This window comes from Sus scrofa, chromosome 17, assembly GCF_054392235.1.
Source record: "Sus scrofa isolate SSC_HxYL_T2T_F1_AM1 chromosome 17, Sscrofa_HxYL_maternal_Yorkshire_Landrace_v2.0, whole genome shotgun sequence".
Lineage (NCBI taxonomy): Eukaryota > Metazoa > Chordata > Mammalia > Artiodactyla > Suidae > Sus > Sus scrofa.
The window spans coordinates 70,194,921-70,213,026 of record NC_139399.1 but is presented as its reverse complement, the minus strand read 5'-3'; the positions used below and the strand labels follow the sequence as shown (position 1 = coordinate 70,213,026).

Here is an 18,106-nt window from a genome sequence, read left to right as displayed (position 1 = left end):
TCTTCCGGGGCAGATGGTGGCTGGGCGGGTCCTTCGAAGAAGCCGAGGGCAGGTCCCATCGCCCCAGCGCCTGTCCTCTTCCCTGGGGGAGGAGCCTCCGGGCGGGGCAGGCCTGGGGGCCCCTGGGAGGAGCTGGCAAGGGGTCCGGGTCTTCAGGGTCCTTCGCCGTCTGGGAGGCCAGTGGGACTGTGGCTGCCAAGGCACAAACTTGGGTGCCCCGAGTTTGGAGGGCTCTGCGGGCGGCTGGCGGGGGGTCCCGGGAGGGTGGCCCCGGTGGGTGTGCTCTGCCAGGCAGCCCGGGGAGAGGAACCCTGCTCTGCTGGCTTGCTGGTGCGATGTGAGCAGGGGCGTCCCGGTGTGGACCCGGCAGGCGCCCTGGGTTTAGTGAACGCGTGTATGGTGAACACTTGTGAGCCGAGACCGCGGGAGCGTCTGGGTTCCTCGGGTGCACAGTTTGAGAACCGCTGTCCCAGAAGCAGCAGCTTGGAGGGCGGAGGCCGAGCGCGGGGAGGGTGAAGGGTTTCTCCAAGTTCTCGCTTGCGCTTTTTTCCTCTGGAGCAGAGCTGCCTCGGCCCTTGGGCAGGGCGGAGCCTGAACCCAGGCAGCCTGTCCCGAACGGCCTCCTGCAGGTGCATCCCTGCCGGCGGGGCCTCAGCCCGGGGTGGACTTTGGCGGCCCTTTCAAGGCCTTTGCTCCCCTCCAGGTAGAGGCGGCCACCGCCTCCTGGTAAACCAAGGTCACTTCTGATCGGGCTGCAAGCTGGGTTAGTTTGTGGAGCCAAACTTGCACGTTTTCCCTCTGAAAACGTGAGCTTCCTGGATTCCTGTCCTTCTAGAACCAGCAAGCCTTAGCCCGTGTATTATCTTTTTGTTGGCATGAATATAGCAAAAGATAATACATCTTTTGAAAGACAGGCCCCCAAACCGACGCCGGGAGGAAAAGGTATTTTTGGAGGAAAAACCAGGGAATTTTTTTCCCTCCAAAAATAGGGACTGTTTTCTTTTCCAGGCCGGCAGAAGCCTTTGTGTGCGGCCTCCCCGATGTTCTGGCTCCGACGCCGTCTCTGGTTGGGCGCCCGAGCCCAGAACCGCCCGGGGTGGCGCCTCCTGCCGGCGCCCGGCCGGGCTCCCCGGCGGTGCCCTGCGGGGGGCGCCCCGGGACTAACTGTCGTCTCCTCGTTTGCAGTCAAGGCAGACGGTGCAGAAAGTCCCTGTGTGGATGCTGCTCTGGACACGCTAGGTACCTCGGACACGTCGCTCGGCGACCGGTGCTGCACGGCTCTCGTCCCCTCCCGCTCCAGACACTCTGCTTATTAGAGGTTCTAGATGAGCCGGGGAGAGGCTGGCGCCCGCCTGGCCGCCCAGGCCCCAATTCTGATTGGCAGCTCGCCGCCGCGGCCCCTTCGGGGAGCACTAGGCTCCCCTGAGTCCAACGCCCTTCCTTCTCCCCAAACGAGCCCCTGCTCCAAGCAGGAGGGGGCCGGCCAGGGGCTCTGAGACCCAGAGAGGGCGCGGGCGCCTCCAGGGGCCTGCCTGCCCTCTGGCGGGGCCTCTTCTCCGCGGCTGGTCCGTCTAGCACCCCTAGTACGCACTGGACGGCCGCTGCCCGAATCCCGCTGCCTGCCCGCCGGGGGCAGCTCTGTCCTGCGCGTGCCGGGCTCCCCCGGGCCCGACACGCCAGACACACTGGAACCAGAGGTCCACGCCCCCTCCCACCTACAGGCCTGGTCTAGGGCGGTCTGGAAACCAGATGGGGAAAGGCCGCTGACCTTCCCCGTGGGCACCTTGACTGCTGGCTCGTTTCCTTTCTGTCCACTGTCTGCTGTCGGGGTGTGGGAGCGTCTGTCCTCCTGCTTGCTCTGGGCGCCCCCTCCTGCCCGCCCCCCTGACCCGCGCGGCCGTGCAGGTGCTGGCAGCTGCTCTCACCCGTCCTCGTGTGCATGTGGTCCATGCTGGCCTGGACGCAGAGCCGAGCGGCGGGCGCGGGGGCGTGCAGCGGGGCCAGGGCTCCGGGGCGGCGGCATGCTTGCAGATCTGCATCCACGCATGCTCCCATCGTCTCCCCCTGGACGGGGCTCGGGGGTCCTTGCTGCCTGTGTGTTCCCGATGTAGGCGCTGTGGGGGGGCTGTTGCAGCCCCAGAGGGGGGAGCTTTGGGGCCCCAGCAGAAGCTGTCCTGCTTGCCCAGAGCTTGTGTCCAGGGTGCTTCTGGCCATAGGCTGGTCCTTCTGATCGGGGCCTGTGGTCAGGCTGCTTGGGAGCCGGGAGGGCCGGCGGTGCCCCTGGCTGGGCCAGGAGCCCAGGCCACGCTCGGCCCTGCTGTGCGCCCGTCTCAGGGACGCCCATCCTCCCACTTGCCCCGGGCATCCGCCTCCCGCTGTGGGCCGGGCAGCTCTCTCTGTGGATGCCGGTTCCCTGCGCTCAGTTGGGGCCCCGCAGCGCAGCCTGGGGTGTGGCCGGCCTCAGCTGCGGCCCCCGCTTGCCTGTCCCTGTCCATGGCTGGCCTCTCCTGTTGGAGTTTAGCCCCGGGGAGGGCGGTAGGCAGGCGGGGAGAGGCTGGGCCTCCCCCGGCCCCCCAGCCCTCCTGGACTTGCTCCTTGGCCCCTATAAATGCCAGAGCACAGAGGACCTCCCGCCCCATGCGGAGGTTGGTCTGGCCTCGGGCACCTTGCCTGGGGGCAGGCGATCAGAGCCCCTTCTGCGTTTGCTTCTGTCCTTGGCTTGTGAGGTGAGGGAGAGCCCCTCGGCACCTGCAGGACCACCGGCCGACCAGGCGGCAGGAGTGGAGGCCGGTCCGGGGAGCCGGCTGGGGCCTGGGTGCCTGTGCAGATCAAGTAACCGCCCGTGGCCTCCTCCAGCTGGGCGCCCCTCCCGGTCTGAGCAGAGGGGCCGGACCGAGGCCAGGGGAGGGTCCTTCCTGCGGCTCTGTCCTCGCGGGCAGGCCAAGTTCCTTGCGTGGGGCCACGTCCCTGGGGTTCTGGTACTGCTCGGGGCAGCAGGTCCGGCTGGGGTCCCAGCTCTGCTGGTGGAGCAGGGCCCTTGCCTTGTGGTCTCCCGGACAAGGTGGGGATGGAGGAAGAGGGCCATCTGCAAGAGGCCCCATGGCCCGGCTCCAGTGTCCCTTGGTCCCCTAGCCCCCTCCTGGCCTTGTGCCAGACACAGCAGGTCAGCAGTTACAGGCTTGGTGCCAGTGTCCCGAGCAAGCAGGCACCCGGCTCCTGGGCTTGTGGGACACAGGCCCCTGGGCTCTCCCAGGGCACTGCCCCCTGAGTAGGCTCCCTGCCTGGGGTCCAAGAACTAGCACGGATGGTCTCCACCTCCCGGGGAGGCCACTGGCCGGACTGCAGTGTCCGGCTGGGTGGACTAGGCTCGGACCTTCGCTCGTGCGTGGCTGGTCGCCTCTGCGTCATCTGATGGACGTGTGTCAGCTGTGGGTTCCTTTGGGTGATAGAGGCGGCCGAGCTGGGGTAGCCACGACGGTGGCAGTGTCTTTCCCGTGACAGCAGAGGCCTTGCCAGGGTCCTGGGGTGCAGGCTGGTCCCAGGCCCCAGGGCAGCACAGAGGCCGCACCGGGAGCTTGTGGCTCGAGTGAGGTGGCCTGAGGGGGTTCGGTTCCTGGCCTCCCTCTCCTCTCGGGCAGATGCTGGAACCTGCGGGAGGAAGTGAGTGCTGACTGGCCCCGGGCCTGACTTGACCCCCAACCAGAGCCCCCATCTCCTGGCTGCTGCCCGCAGGGTGTCGGACACCAAACTCAGGGTGGCAGGCCCATCTCCATGGAAACAAAGGGACCCCCGGGCTGGGAGGCCCAAAGGCCCTCGCAGGGCTGTGGCTGGACGGCCGTGGCTGCCCCTTCCTGCAGCTGCGGCCCAGGGCTCAGGACCTCAAGGCGCATTCTCGCCAGTTGCCAGTCCATCCCTCAGAAGCGTGGGCGTTCTGTTCTCGGCCGTGTCCTAATGGGGGGTGTGGAGCCCGTGCACCCTGAGGGGAGGGGAGGTGGGCGGACTCTCTCGTGTTCCCACCCTCACCTGAACTTGCAGCCCCTGGGCTGCCCCCGGTTCGGCAGAGGGGCCTGGGGCTCAGCTGCCGGCCTTACCTTCTGCCCAGGCCGCGGTGAGTGCCCCTTGGGAGAGTGGCCGAGGGCCCTCAGAAGGTGCCAGGGAGGAGCTGGAGCCGCCCAGGGCACTTGGTGAGGGAGGCCTGGCTGGACAGTGCGGAGGGGCTCGGGCCCCTTCTGGTGGCGGCCACAGTGATGTAGTGTCCCACTGACCCCTCCCCGGCCATACCGAGCACCCAGCAGGCCCCGGGGGGCCGACAGCGGGGCTGGCCGCCCACCGCCTGTCTCCGCTCACCCGGGCAACCCTGCCTCCCACGCCCACGCTCCATCCCACGGCCACAGCGGTCCCTCCACGGGGATGGTGGCGCCGCCGGCCGACCGCGGGGGCAAGTGTTCTCTGCAGAGTGACCTCTCTTGCTGTCTTTCTGTGTCTGTCGTCTGTCCGTCTGTCGGTTCTCGCGGGAGCAGTCAGAAGGTCAGTTTGAAAGACCGTGTCTTCTCCAGCCCCCGAGGCGTGGCTGCCAAGGGCAAGGGGTCCCCTCAGGCCCAGACCGTCCGGCGGTCGCCCAGCGCCGACCAGAGCCTGGAGGACAGTCCGAGCAAGGTGCCCAAGAGCTGGAGCTTCGGGGAGCGCGGCCGCGCACGGCAGGCCTTCCGGGCCAGGGGCGCCGCTTCCCGGCAGAACTCGGAAGGTGGGTCGGCCCTGCCCGCAGTGCGCGGGGCCTGCCCTCGGCCCTTCTTTCCTGGAGGCGAAACCACAGCCTGCGCAGCCGAGCTTGAAATGAACACTCAGGGGCGTTCGGCGCATTCAGGACGTGGTCCCCCCGCCGGTCCCAGGGCCCCCCCCAACCCGGGAGGCCGCGTCCCCGAGCTGTCAGCCTGCCCAGGTCCCTGCAGTGGCGCCCTCACGGTCGCGCGCCTGCCTCTGCCCCCGGCTCCGGCCGTCCAGGCGCGTCACAGAGGTGGTGACGCTGCCTCGCCCCGCTTACGGCCCCCGTTTCCCTGGGCCTGTGGGGACGCGTCATGTTTGTCTGTCTGTGCGTCCCTTCGCAGGAGGCCTGACTGCTCCCTCGCGGTGGCCGCTCCCCGGGGGCCACGGTGGGCAGCAGCCTGAGTCAGCGGGACGGGGTGGCTTTCTGGGGCGGGTTGTGCCCCTGGGTCCCCTCACGGGCCGTCCTTCCCCCAGAAGCAAGTCTCCCGGGAGAGGACGTTGCCGACGACAACAAGAGCTGCAACTGCGAGTTTGTGACGGAGGATCTGACCCCGGGCCTCAAAGTCAGCATCCGGGCCGTGTGGTGAGGGACCGGCGGCCTCCTCGCGGAGCCCAGAAGGGCGGTGCCCACGATCCCGAGCGGGGCCTTTGGGGGCTGGAGTGGGGCATGGCTCAGGGGACACCTAGTGGCCAGCACCCCTTTCTTCCAGCTCCTCGTGGCTCACGAGGCCCCTGCATCCCCAGTGCAGGGCGCCCGAGGCTGTAGTGGAGCCAGAAGCTGTCCTGCTGGGCCTTCCCAGGCGGACCACGGTCCTGGGCACAGCCAGGCCCCAAGGTGGCCAAGTGTACCAGGCGGGAGGGTGGCCCAGATGGTAGGGACAGGTCATCCGGTGGACGTTTGCAGAGAAGCGGGGCGGGCCGCAGGAGGTGGCCGTGGAGGCTGCCTTTGTGGTCCCTGCCCAGGCTCACCGCCCCCGCCGCCCGTTCCAGTGTCATGCGGTTCCTGGTGTCCAAGCGGAAGTTCAAGGAGAGCCTGCGGCCGTACGACGTGATGGACGTGATCGAGCAGTACTCGGCCGGCCACCTGGACATGCTGTCCCGCATCAAAAACCTGCAGTCCAGGCAAGAGCCCTCCCCGCCCGGCCGGCCCCGCAGCGTGGAGGCCGCTCCTTGGGCGGAAACGGCGCGCGGGGGACAGCGGTGCGCTGCGGGTTGCGTGCACCCGCCAGAGGTGGGGAGGCCCCGCGCTGTGGGGCACAGCGGCCGGCGCCGCCTGCTGCCCGCTCCGGGCCCTCCGTCTCCGGCCCCACGTTGGTCCCTCTGGGTCCTCCGCTGTGTCCTCGTGTGGCCTGTCTGTCTGACATTTGCTGTTCTCTTTCTCTCCCGCCCACGCTGTGATGGGCCATCGTGTACATGTGCGCACGCGCGTGTGTGGATGCACCGGTGTGCTCGCACGTGTGCAGGTCTCAGGCGCATGTATGCACACACGTGTATGTGTACGCGTGCATACGCGTGCATGTGTGCACACGTGTGCAACACATGCTCTACAAAAGTGTGTGGGTGCATGCGGGTGTCTGTGTGCTGTGCCATGTGTCACATGTCCACGTGTGTGTGTGTGTGTGTCGGGACAGGGTAGTTCTGTTGAGAGGTGAGGCTGCAGCTTTCCGTGGGCCCATCAGGCAGCAGTTAGGCCGCGTGGCACCTCTTCTTCCAGAACGGGGGGGGCCGCCCACCCTCCCCACCTCAGCAGGGTTCCCACGGCCCACCCTGGCAGGGCACACGCTGGCACTGCTGTCTCTGGCCCCATGTGAGCAGTGGCTTGCTCACCCTTGGGGTCAGCTGTACACACGTGGACAGAGACCCAGCAAGGGCCCGTGCCCATTCCCGAGTGCACACGTGTGCCTGCGTGTGTGTTTGTGCATAGCTGAGCTTTTGGCCTCTTGCCCACAGATGTGTGTAAGACCACTGCACACGCATGCACACCGAGTTCATGTGTGCTCAGAGACGTGCACATGCACACACGAAGGAGCGGCTGCACGCCGTGTCTGTGGTGCTGTGGAGGCCACATGGCCGTGGCGGCCGTCTCCTGGAGCTGGCCCCACGTTCCTGCTGGCCAGGCGCCTGCAGCAAGGCTGCTGCCAGCTCTGGGCCCTGGCTGAGGGGATCTGGGGGGTTGGGCAGCCCTGGGGTCAGCCTGGCCCCCGGCCCCCGGCCCCCGGCAGAGGCGGTGTCGCCCCATCCTGCTCGTCATCCCGGTGGGGGGTGCGTGGCTCTCTCGGCCTCAAGCTGTCCCCGCGGCGGGGTGGGGGCAGCCCCTTCCTGTCCACGGCTCAGGCCTGGAGGCCAGTTGCTCAGGGTCAACCCCGGGCACTGACTAGACGTGTGCCGTGTGTTTGTGCAAACAGGCGTGTGGTTGTGTGCGTGAGAGCATGTAGGGGTGTGAGTGTGCACACGTGTCCACGTGGGTGTGCAGGCGTGAGCACAGTGTGCGGAGAGGCTGGCCCACCTCCACCTCTCTTGCGGCAGTTACTTCTGTTCACCAGGCTCGTCTGTCCCAATCAGCCCCTGTCCCTCCCTTCCCGTCTGAGAAACAGACGAGACACACGCCCCCCCGGGAGCCAGACGTCTGTCGCCTGCTTGCGGGCAGGGCCTCTGTGTCCTTCCCGGGGCCCGCTGGCGCTTTGCTGCCAGCGGCCACACGGGCAGACGGGCCCCCCGCCGCTCGCTGGAACACGGGGAGGGTGGCGCGGCCGAGGTCTCGCAAGCGTGGGGTCCCCGCGCCGTCCGTGAGAAGTGTCGAGGTTGCCCTCAGCGGGCCCCTCCCCCCGTCTCTCCGAGTCCCGGCCGCCTCCCGTTCCTGTGGCTCCACGATGCATTTTCCCGGTGTCTCTTTTCTCGTTTGCTCGCCAGGGTAGATATGATCGTGGGTCCCCCGCCCCCTTCAACTCCCCGGCACAAGAAGTACCCCAGCAAAGGGCCCACGGCCCCTCCGAGAGAGTCACCCCAGTACTCACCTAGGTCAGGACGCCCGCCCCCCCGCCTGTCTCTGTGGAGTCGCCAGCCCCCTTCGCTCCAGGCCACATGACGGCAGCGCCTGCCCCGCTCAGGGACGGAGGGGACGTTTGTGTTCCTGACAAAGCCACAGGGAGCAGGCCGGCCCCTGGCAGACCTGGGGACTGGGTCAGGGTGCCCTCGAGCGGCTCCCCCGTGGGGTCCTGGGGAGGCTGTTCAGCAGGCTCCTTTGCACGGAAGATGCCCTGTGTGACGCCCTGGGCTCCCGGGGCAGAAGCAGATGGGCAGCAGACGGGTGGGGGGGCGCCCTGTGGAAGCCCCCCCACCCAGCACCGCCTGCCAGCGGGTCGCCTGGGCATCTGGGTGGGTCCGAACAGGTCCTGGGCCCTTAAGCTCTTGTGAAGAACAAGCGGGAAGGCCCCAGCAGCTGCGCAGCCCTGAGTCTCCAGTTGTCACCCTCACGGCCAGAGTTGCAAGGGAGGAGGTTCCGGGCCGACCGGCAGGAGGGTGAGAGCAGCTGGGCGGTGTCGGCAGAAGCGGCTCCTTGATGATGCGTTTGGACTTTGGAGCCTTCCTGCCTCCTTGGACCTTGGGGATGCTGCTGTGACCCGGCCCCTCGGGCGGGTCTGGGAGGGCAGAACCCAGGTCAGGCGTGTGAGGTGAGGGCACGGGCACCCTGGGCGTGTGGCTCAGCCCGGCAGCCCTCCCATGAGGAAGGAGTTTTCTGGACTCAGGGCAGCCTGGACAGTGCTTGCTGTGTCCTTGGGCCCCAAGGAAGCTTACCCTGATGCAGAAGCCCCTCTTCTGGGCATCGCTGCCGGGCGCAGAGGCTGGCCCTCATAGCCACGGGCTGGGCAGGCCGTGCCAGGCCTTGGAACCCCCAGGCCGCCCGGACCACAGCAGCCAGAGAACAAACGGGCTCCCACAGAGGAGGGGCCAGGAGGACAGACTGGGCACGTGGGGGCCGAGCCTGACTCCGCGGCCTGAGGTTTAGTGGAGGGGGTGGTGCAGGCTCCATGGAGGCCCCTCCCCGGGTGCCCCCGGGGCAGCTCCAGGCAGGCGGCCCGTCATGTGGCAGGGGCGAAGGCGCTGAGCGCCCGCGCCTGGGCTGTGTGGGCACCGGACACAGAGAGCCCCCTTTCCCGCTCCGTTTCCACCGGCGTCTGCTTGGAGCCCCCGCCCCGTGCATGAGTCAAGCATGGCGCCAGCGCAGCATGAGGAGGCCGCCCTGTGGCTGATGCGAGCCTGAACCCTCCTGCTTCCCGTGACACGACAGGCTGCCCCCGAGCCCCTGCCAGGCACCTGTGGCCGAGGAAGGCAGCCAGGCCGGCCCCTTGACTCCAGAGCCTGGGTGGCACGCTTTGTCCCTGAGGCTCCAGGTCTGGGCCGGGCCATGTGGCCTCCGGCCAGCCGCCCCGTGGCCCCAATGCCTTTGCCCGGCGGGTCGGGGCGGCTGACCCAGCGGCTCGCAGGCCAAGCAAGCGTCCGCGTCGCTGTGCCTCCGAGTGTCGGGAGCCCACAGGCTTGTGGCCCTGCCTGTCCAGCACGGGGGGCAGGGACGCGGCAGGGCTCAAGCGGAAGCCTCCCTGCCCGGAGGAGGCCTCCTTCCCTCCCGTTGGCCTCCGTGACCGACGGCCTTCTTAGATCAGCTCAGCTGCGTCCTGTATCCCTCACACGCGTGCACACACACACACGTCAGCACACGCCCAGGCACACCCAAGCACACACGTGCAGAAGCACGCGCACGCGCACAGACACCCCTCTGGTTGGCAGTGGCTCTGTCTGTTCCCTCCTTGGTTGTGCGTTGGTGGTTTCCTGTGTTGGTCTGTGTCCCCTTGCCCTGTCTGGTGCATGGAGCCGCCCCCCTGCTTTTGTTGTTTCTGCTGCAGTGGGTCACTCTGTCCCCCCAGACCCCGGGTGGGCAGGGACCTCAGAGGCACGTTCCACAGAAGCGAAGCTTTTGGGTGGGCAGGGGAGCTGAGGGTGCATGGCCCCCACTCCCCCTCTGCTCCCCGCTGATGTGCCAGCCGCTGGAATGGAATATGGTCAGGGGAGAGGCCCCGAGGGCGGCAGAGAGCAGGATGAGAACCGGGCGCCCGGCGTCCATCTGTCCTGGTACCTCGCGGCCCCCCTCAGCCTGGAGCTTGGGTCTGGGGGGCCGTGGCCTGGCCCAGGAGGAGAGGGCCACGGGCCCCGCCGCTCCCATCCCCGCTCACGCCGGGGGCGGGTTTCTTCCCGGCAGAGTGGACCAGATCGTGGGGCGGGGTCCGGCCATGGCGGACAAGGACCGAAGCAAAGGCCCGGCTGAGGCGGAGCTGCCCGAGGACCCCAGCATGATGGGACGGCTGGGGAAGGTGGAGAAGCAGGTGCGGGAGGCGGGAGGGCAGCTTCAGCGTGGACGCTGCAGGAGGGTGTCAGCTTTGGGCGGAGCCGAGGGCTGCTGCCGCGTCCAGACCCCGGGCCGCGGGAGTACCCCCTGGCCTGGCGCCCCACCCTCCAGCCCCCGCAGACCCCCGGCCGAGCACCGGTTTACCCCCTCTACTTGCCTGCGTGGGGGTTGTGGTCCCCCCCGCGTGTCTGGCCTTTCCCGACTCCCCACTGCTCCCCTGGGAGCGAGTTCTCGGGAACCACACAGGACCCTCTGCTCAGGGTCCGCATCTGAAAGCCGAGAAAGGAGTGGCTGCTTCCTTCCCTCTGGGGAGTCGCTCGAAGGCGCAGACCCGTGGGGGGCAGCCGGTCTGGGCCCCCCTCTGAAGCCCTGAGGCCACACACTGACGGGTGGGGTCAGAGGCTGGGCTGCTGGTGGGTATGCCCTCCACTGCCTCTGCTTCTCTGTGGGAAAGATCCTGAGTCCCCACCTCCAGGGAGCACCCCAGGCCCCCACCTCCGGGGAGCATCCTCCCCGTCCCCCGCCTCCGGGGGGCACCCCAGGCCCCCACCTCCGGGGAGCATCCTCCCCGTCCCCTGCCTCCGGGGGGCACCCCAGGCCCCCACCTCCGGGGAGCATCCTCCCCGTCCCCCACTGCCCCGGCAGCGCCCGGCGTGGCCCAGCAGCCCCTCTTGCAGGTCCTGTCCATGGAGAAGAAGCTGGATTTCCTGGTGAACATCTACATGCAGCGCATGGGCGTCCCCCCCGCCGAGACCGAGGCCTACTTCGGGGCCAAGGAGCCGGAGCCGGCACCGCCGTACCACAGCCCGGAGGACAGCCGGGACCACGGCGGCAGGAACTGCATCATCAAGCTCATCCGCTCCGCCAGCTCCACGGGCCAGAAGAGCTTCGCGGCGCCCCCGGCCGTGCCCCCCGCCCAGTGCCCGCCCTCCACCTCGTGGCAGCAGCAGTGCCACGCACGCCAGGGCCACGGCACCTCACCCTCCGGGGACCCCGGCTCGCTGGTGCGCATCCCGCCGCCACCCACCCACGAGCGGTCCCTGTCGGCCTACAGCGGGGGCCACCGGGCCAGCACGGAGTTCCTGAGGCAGGAGGACGCCCCGGCCTGCAGGCCCCACGAGGCCGGCCTGCGGGACAGTGACACGTCCATCTCCATCCCGTCTGTGGACCACGAGGAGCTAGAGCGCTCCTTCAGCGGCTTCAGCATCTCGCAGTCCAAGGAGAACCTGGATGCCCTCAACAGCTGCTACGCGGCCGTCGCCCCATGTGCCAAAGTCAGGCCCTACATCGCAGAGGGCGAGTCGGACACGGACTCGGACCTCTGCACCCCGTGCGGGCCGCCGCCGCGCTCGGCCACGGGCGAGGGCCCCTTCGGCGATGTGGGCTGGCCCGGGCCCCGGAAGTGAGGCCGCCCGCCGGCCTCTCCCTGACTTCCGGCCTCCGGGTCTTGAGGCGGGACCCCCGGGGCCCTCTTCTTGCAGAAACGCGGCAGGGGTGCCGCCTGGGGCAGTGGCAGGCGCGGCCCTGGTCTCTCGCGCCAAGGTTGGCAAGAATTCTTTTCCAGCAAGGGGCAGCCAGGCTGGCCGTGCCCATCTGCAGACTGTTGGCCCGGGTGGGACAGAGGCCGGGGCCAAGGCTGAGGACAGGCCACTGGCAGCCAGGTGGTGGGCCGGGAGCAGGGCCGGGTGAGGGTGGCAGCGAGGGGCAGGCTGTCTCCTGAAGATCACGGCCTGGAGGCTGGGGAGGTGTGGCAGCCCCCTGGCGAGGCCTGCCCCACCCCGCCGTTTCTGCCCTGCCCCGTCCACCTGCCAGCCCCGCTGGGGCCGTGGCCCTTGCCTTCTGGGTGCCCGTTCAGAGCTGCTGGTCAGTGTTGCTGCCCTTCTCCCGCTGGGTTCTGAGCGCCCTGTGGTGAGAGCCAGCCCCACATCCAGGGCCCTGGCTTGGCAGGGTGGAGGCGAGGCGGGACCACCCTGGAGCAGAGGGACGCTCAGAACTCCTGAACTTGGCTCTGGTCGGGAGGGGCCCTGCAGGCTCCAGGGGTCCTTGGGGGCTCCCTTCCAGACCTGGAATGCGGGGGACTCTCCCCTCTGCCCTGGCCAGGCGCCGGCCACCAGGCTTCAGCCAGCCCTGCGATGTGGGCCAGCCTGCGGAGGGCACCCCTGGGGCCGGGTTAGGGTTCCAGGGTCCTGTGCTGGGCGCGTCCTGGGGGCGGAATTGCTCGCTTCCTCTGCTGGGACCCTGCCTCGCCCGGCCCCCTTCAGGCCCCCCAGGCTGGCCTGGACGAGGCCTCGCAGGGTGGTGGAGGTCTGCTCTGTCCTGGGGGTGTCTCCTGCCCCCAGCCAGTCCCCTCCACTGACTGGCTTGTGCTGGGGCAGGGGCCCTGCCCCCCCCTTCCTGGCACCTTGGCCTGAGGGGCATCAGCCAGCGTGGGATCCCCAACCTGGGCCTTTGGCGGTCGGTCGGCTGGGGGTCTGGTATTTGGGGTGACAGGACAGCAAGTCTGGACACCTCGCCCTCTGAGGGGTGACTGTACACCAGCACCAGGCTGGCTAAGCCACCGTGTCGGGGGAGAGCCTGCCTGTGTCCCCAGCATGCTTCGTCCACCCCAGGCCGGGCTGGTCGGTGGGAGAGGCCACCTGTCCTCCAGGAAGGGCTTTGAGAGCGTTGTCTGCGGGGCACGTGCCCCTGGCTGTCGGGGTCCTGGCGCTCGGAGATCTTCAGGGATCGGAGTCTGCTGAGCTTCTGGGTGTGGCCCCACCCCTGCCAGGACCCCCAGGGTGAGGGTGGGCTTGGCACGGGGCAGGAGGACCCAGCTTGGGGCTGGAAGCTGCGGACTATGTGCTGGCCTGCGCCCGAGGACGCCCCTCCCTCCCCGCCTCCTGGGGCCCCACACCCCTGAATGTCTGCTCCGTGTACCCCCTCCTGTTCTCCAGGACAGTGTGTCTGGCCTCAGACGCCCCAGGGGTGAGGAAGGCCCCTTCCCGTGTGGGTGGTGGGCTCCCCGTGTGGCTGGTGGGCTCCTCTGGGAGAGATCTGAGCCCCCGCCCCCACCCTCCTGTCATGGGAGAGGGAGACCTCCAGCTACAGGCCCCCAGAAGCACGTCCACGCCCCACCCCACCCCGGCCGCTGCTCCAAGGCCCTGGGAGAAGCCGCCTCAGGTGGCCAGCAGCTGGGGCCTGTCCCCTGCGGGGTCTCGGCCACCATGGCCCCCGTCCTGGTGGGGGCCCTTGGCCCAAGAGAGAGGGTTGTGTTCTGTTCCACGTGCTGCCTGTGCCGTGGGCCCCATGTTGGGAGGAGCCCCCGGAGCTGCCCAGCCAGACACAGGTGCCAAGGCCACCGCCCAAAGGCCCTCAGGTCACCGCAGGAGAGGTGGAGGCTAGACTGTCAGCAGGGGGGCCGTGGAGGCTCCAAGGAAGCCTAACCCCTTGGAAAGCGGGAGGCACACATCTCTGCTCAGGGGATGGTTGGGGTGCAGTTTGGGGATGGGAGGGTGGAGGCTCCGCGGGGCCCCCGGACCCCGGCCACGCAGCATGTGCTCCTCCCAGTGCCTGCCCGCTGCCCAGCGCCCTCGGGAGCCGTCGCAGGAAAGTGCCCGCTGCCCAGCGCCCCCTTGGGAGCTGTCGCAGGAAAGAGATTTCGTTGGAAAGTCAGCGCCCTCTCTGGGCATGCGTGTGACCCCGAGAGGGCGACCCTGCCCTGCGGCAAGTGTGACAAAGGTTTCTCAAGACAAGTGTATTTGTTACTAGGCCCCCTTGCACACGCCTGTGCTCACATGCGCCTGCAAACACACACATACACGTGGACACACGCACACTCACCCCCACGTCTCATGTCCACACACCCGCACAGGTGCCTCGTCCCGCTTGTTTCTGAGGCTCTGCCCCCTTTAAGCCCAAGGAATTAACAGCTTTGGGAGCTGCAGGTGGTCCTGGAACCTTGACCCCCAGGCGGAGGCTCCAGCTGCCCCGGAGGGTAGAAGGGCCCCCACCAGGTGACAGGGCCACAGTGGCACCACCCTGCTTTGGGGAGACTTGCTTCAAAACCCCATTTGGAGACTCAGGGGGGTCCACAGCACGAGGGGCCCGCCTGGTTAGCACGAAGAAGGGACCCCTACCCCGCCCAGTCCCAGCCCAGAGTCATCCCCCGCCCGCAACTCCCCCGGCTTTCATGGGTCAATTTAGTGTTAACGTCTTCCCTGCCCCGGGCGGGGGGGCCCTCAGGGATCCCAGATCTGAGAAGTAGACACGGGAAAGGGGGAGGTGTCCTCTGCCAGCCCCACCTTCAGGGAGCACCCATGGAGCAGGTGCCCACCCCACTGCTGTTTGCAGCCAAACTTGGCCCTGGGCCATTTCTAGATGCTTCTGAAGCCCAGAGTGGGGAGGGCTGCCTGGAGGCCTGTGTAGAGAGCCTGGCGTTGGTACGATTTCACACTCACCCTGGATGGTGGACAGCGTGCAGAGCGCTGGGTGGAGGCACTTGCCCTGATTTCTGTCGCTCCGAGGCACGGGCCCAGGAGCAAATGCCGTGTGAGGAGGGATGGCCCGACAGTGAGGGCGTGCCGTTGGGGGGTGGGGGGAGCGCTGAGCAGCAGGTGGGGCTCTGGACGCCTCGCCCCCTGTGCACACTGGCTCCGGATGCCTCCTGCCTGACTGATGCTGTCCCGAGAGGTCTGCCCTCGGCCATGGTGTGGGCAGCTGTGCCCTCTGGGACCCCTGAGCGGGTCTTGGGTGTGCCAGTGTTCAGTGTGGGGTAGGAGGGCTGGATGGGGCCCCGAAGGGATGGGCTGCCTCCTGCACCCCCAGGGACAGCTGCCAGGTGCAAAGGGGGAGAGATCACCGGGGAGGGCTTCCCAAGGAGGTGGCATGCTGGGAGCTTCCCGCCTCCCTCTCTCCAAGGGGCCTGGGGCGCCTGCTGCCCATGTCCAGGCCCTGTGTAGCCCCTGGAGCGTGTGGGCCCATTGTTTGGTTCTGGATTCTGCTGTCTCCTGAGGGGCGGGGGCTGGAGGGAGGGAGCTTAGGAGGCAGGAGGAGGGGACAGTGACCTCTGGTCTCGGACTCTTGCGTGGGTGGCCCGGCCGGTAGAGGCATGGCCTGGGGGCCCTGTCTAGAGAGACCCTAGGGACGGGCAGATCAGGTGCCGGCCGGGGAGGGAACCCTGCTGGGGGGAGGCCCTTGGTCCTGGCGTTTCCGGCCGTCACGTGGGCTTTGCGGTGCGCCGCACGTCCAGCTCTGAGCGGGTTCATAAAGTTGCCTTAATGTGCGTTGATGAAAATCCACTGAGGTCACCCCACGTCCCCTTGGCATCTGCCAGGCACCCACATGGGCCACGCCACCCCTCCCTGGGGTCTACGGGACCTGCTCCACAGCAAGCACAGAGCAGGAGGAGGCTCTCGTCATCATTCCTGCGGGCTCGGCCTGCACGTCGCCTGGGACCCCCGGGGCCCTCCGCGCCCCCACCATCCCCCAGCTGTCACCCTCCGGCCCGAAGGTGGCTCAGCCCCCATCTGTGCTCTTGCCTTGGCTGTCTTTGCACTTTCGTTCATGTTCATGCTCCAAAGATACGTCATGATGCCTTCAGTGCCGACCGCAGCGCCTCCCGCGTGTCCCTGCAGCGCAGCCGGGTCTCTTCTCGTGGACGTGTCACCACCTGTGACAGGTGACGTGTGCCCTCCGTTTTCGAGCGACAGACGCCCGGGGGAAGAGCTCTAGTTTCCTACGGACCAGCTCACTGTCAGGTCGACGCCTGTGCCGCCAGATGGCCAGGGCGGGTTTGCCCGGGGACCGCGGGTATGGAGTCAGGCGGCGGGGACGCTGGGGACAGTTCTGGAAAGCTCTGCTGCCTGGGGATGAGTCCGGATGCCCAGTGGGTCTGTGCACTTAGTAAACACAGTGGTTCAGCCTGGACAGTGTGTGGTCTCTTTCCTCGCACTCGCCGTCGTGGGGCGCGGCTCCTGCGCGGGGTTGGGGTGCAGGGTGGCGAAGCAGAGGCCAAGAGGCGGCCATGCTCCATGGGGTCCCGCCCCCAGGGTCAAGGCGTCGGGCCCCTTGGTGTCCTGTCCTAAACGAAGACCCACAAACCAGTGGCTTCCATGATGGAAACTCATGCTCGCGACCCCAGGCCTGGGTCTGCCGAGCTGCCCGACCCCCGCAGCCCTGCTCTCCACCATGGGGGCATCAGGGTCCTTGGGGGATGCCGCGTGTGGGGCCCCGTCTGCAGCGGGTGGACACCCAGAATCCCCGCTGGTCCTCAGGGCCCCTCCCCCTGTTTGTGGCACCTGGTTGGTCACCATCCGCTTGGCTTCGGTGCCACACGGGCCCGTGGGGGAGGCCCGTGGGGCCGAGGCCACCCTACCTCCCACTCAGAGGGTCCGGGTGAGGGCCTGGCTGCAGGTGGGTCCATGATGCGGCTGTGAGCTAAGCCTGTGTGTGTGTTCAGCTTCCAGCCCTCTGGAATTTTCCACCCCACTGGACCCTGCTTGGGCCCCCTGGGGGTCAGCTGAGTTGGAAGAGCAATTTGGCAGGACGCAGTGGCCCCAAAGGTGCACAGACCTGCTGGCCTTAGCAGGGGCTCTGCCCCCACAGCCCCTTCCCAGGTGACATGGCCCTGCAGCAAGGGGGCTGGGGTAGGGGCGTTGGTAGCTCCAGGCCACCCACCAGAAGCCTTTGTGCTGCAAGACTTCCAGAAAGTTCTGGGCTGGGATATCCTTAGGTTTGGGGAGAGCTGGGCTCAAGGGGCAGCTGGGCTCACCTCTGTCCACCCCGAGCACTGACCAGGGCCTGCTGTGTCTTCTCCCGTCTCTAGAGCCAAAGGGCAGAGGGCTCCAGAGCCGCTCCAGGGAGCTCGGAGCCCGTGCTCTGTGCTCCGGGGTGGGCCTGGTCCTTGGCTGCCTGGACTTTCCACTCTTCCCGGATCGCTGCAGCTTGGCAGCCAGCAAAGAACCAGGGCCCGGGGGTCCTCCAGGGGGTCTCCAGGGGTCTCTGGGAGTCTCCAGGGCTCTCCAGGGGTCCCCGAGGGCCCAGGGACTCTGGGCTCAGACGAGGGGTCACAGCAGAGCCCTGGGGGCCGAGCTCTCCCTCCCAGAGGGGCTGGCCCAGGGGCACTATAGGCACCTGCTGCCCACCAGCCGCCTGCTGCCCACCGCAGGGCCATTGGGCCCCTCCTGTCTGTTGGCCCCTCCCCCACGCCCCGCCCTCCTCCCTCCCGGATGAGTTCTCTGCATGTTTTCCTCCCCTGGTGCATCCCGGTGGCGACGAGCCCCCCACAATCACGGTGCCCCGCCCCCATGGCCCACATTCACCAGGGGCCCTGCGTGCCCGAGAGTGAACAGGCGGGGGGCCTGCGTGTGAGCGCTGGCCTGGGGGCAAGAGGGCACCGTGGTCAGAGTGACAGAATGCGGGGGCGGGACGGTCTGTAGGGAGCTGGCGGGAATGCTGCCCCCCAGGGTTCCAGGCGCTGCGCCCCAGCCCACCCCCCTCCCCAGGGACGAAGGCCTCCTCTCGACTTCCAGAAGCCACTAGATGGCAGCACTCACCCGGGGAGGGCCCCCTGCTCCTCCCGAGGCCCAGGAGGTCCTGCTTCGGGTCCCCAGCCTCCCCTCAGCGAAGCTGTCGCGGTCTGGAAAGTTGCTCCTGCAGGACCGACGGCCCTGGGCCTGGCCCTGGACTCTGAGGAGCCTGGGGAGGGGCCTGAGCGTCAGAGGAGGGCTCCTGGGAGGGGGGGCCTCAGGACAGGAGGGGGCGCTGCTCCAGCCAACCCCCCGCAACCTGGGCCTGGGTCCCCTTGTCCAGGACTTGCCCCTGTCGCCCAGCTCCTTCCGCTCCAAGACCAGGCTTGCACAGCTGGAGCGGCTGCAGCCCCGCCCTGCCTGGACCCTGCGGCCTGCAGCCCTGGGTCCCAAGGTCCTGAGGGAGGTGTTCCTGGAAAGTGGCCCTGGCTCTGTC

At 68.2% G+C, this 18,106-nt stretch overlaps 1 protein-coding gene across 15 annotated transcripts in view; it reads left to right on the top strand.

The window, feature by feature from the left end:
* KCNQ2 (potassium voltage-gated channel subfamily Q member 2) overlaps positions 1-16,069 on the top strand; it is a 47,211-nt gene extending 31,142 nt beyond the window's left edge. For 2 of the 15 annotated variants that reach the window (XM_021077761.2, XM_021077758.2), the window contains 7 exons: positions 1,186-1,239; positions 4,521-4,744; positions 5,239-5,347; positions 5,755-5,886; positions 7,675-7,782; positions 10,019-10,142; positions 10,843-16,069. In XM_021077761.2, the coding sequence (XP_020933420.1) occupies positions 1,186-1,239; positions 4,521-4,744; positions 5,239-5,347; positions 5,755-5,886; positions 7,675-7,782; positions 10,019-10,142; positions 10,843-11,571 (1,480 nt within the window). In that variant the 3' untranslated portion in view covers positions 11,572-16,069. The remainder of the gene's footprint in view (positions 1-1,185; positions 1,240-4,520; positions 4,745-5,238; positions 5,348-5,754; positions 5,887-7,674; positions 7,783-10,018; positions 10,143-10,842) is intronic. The other 13 variants (XM_021077769.2, XM_021077766.2, XM_021077765.2 and 10 more) reach the window with 9 other exon arrangements.
* The last annotated feature ends 2,037 nt before the right edge of the window (positions 16,070-18,106 follow it).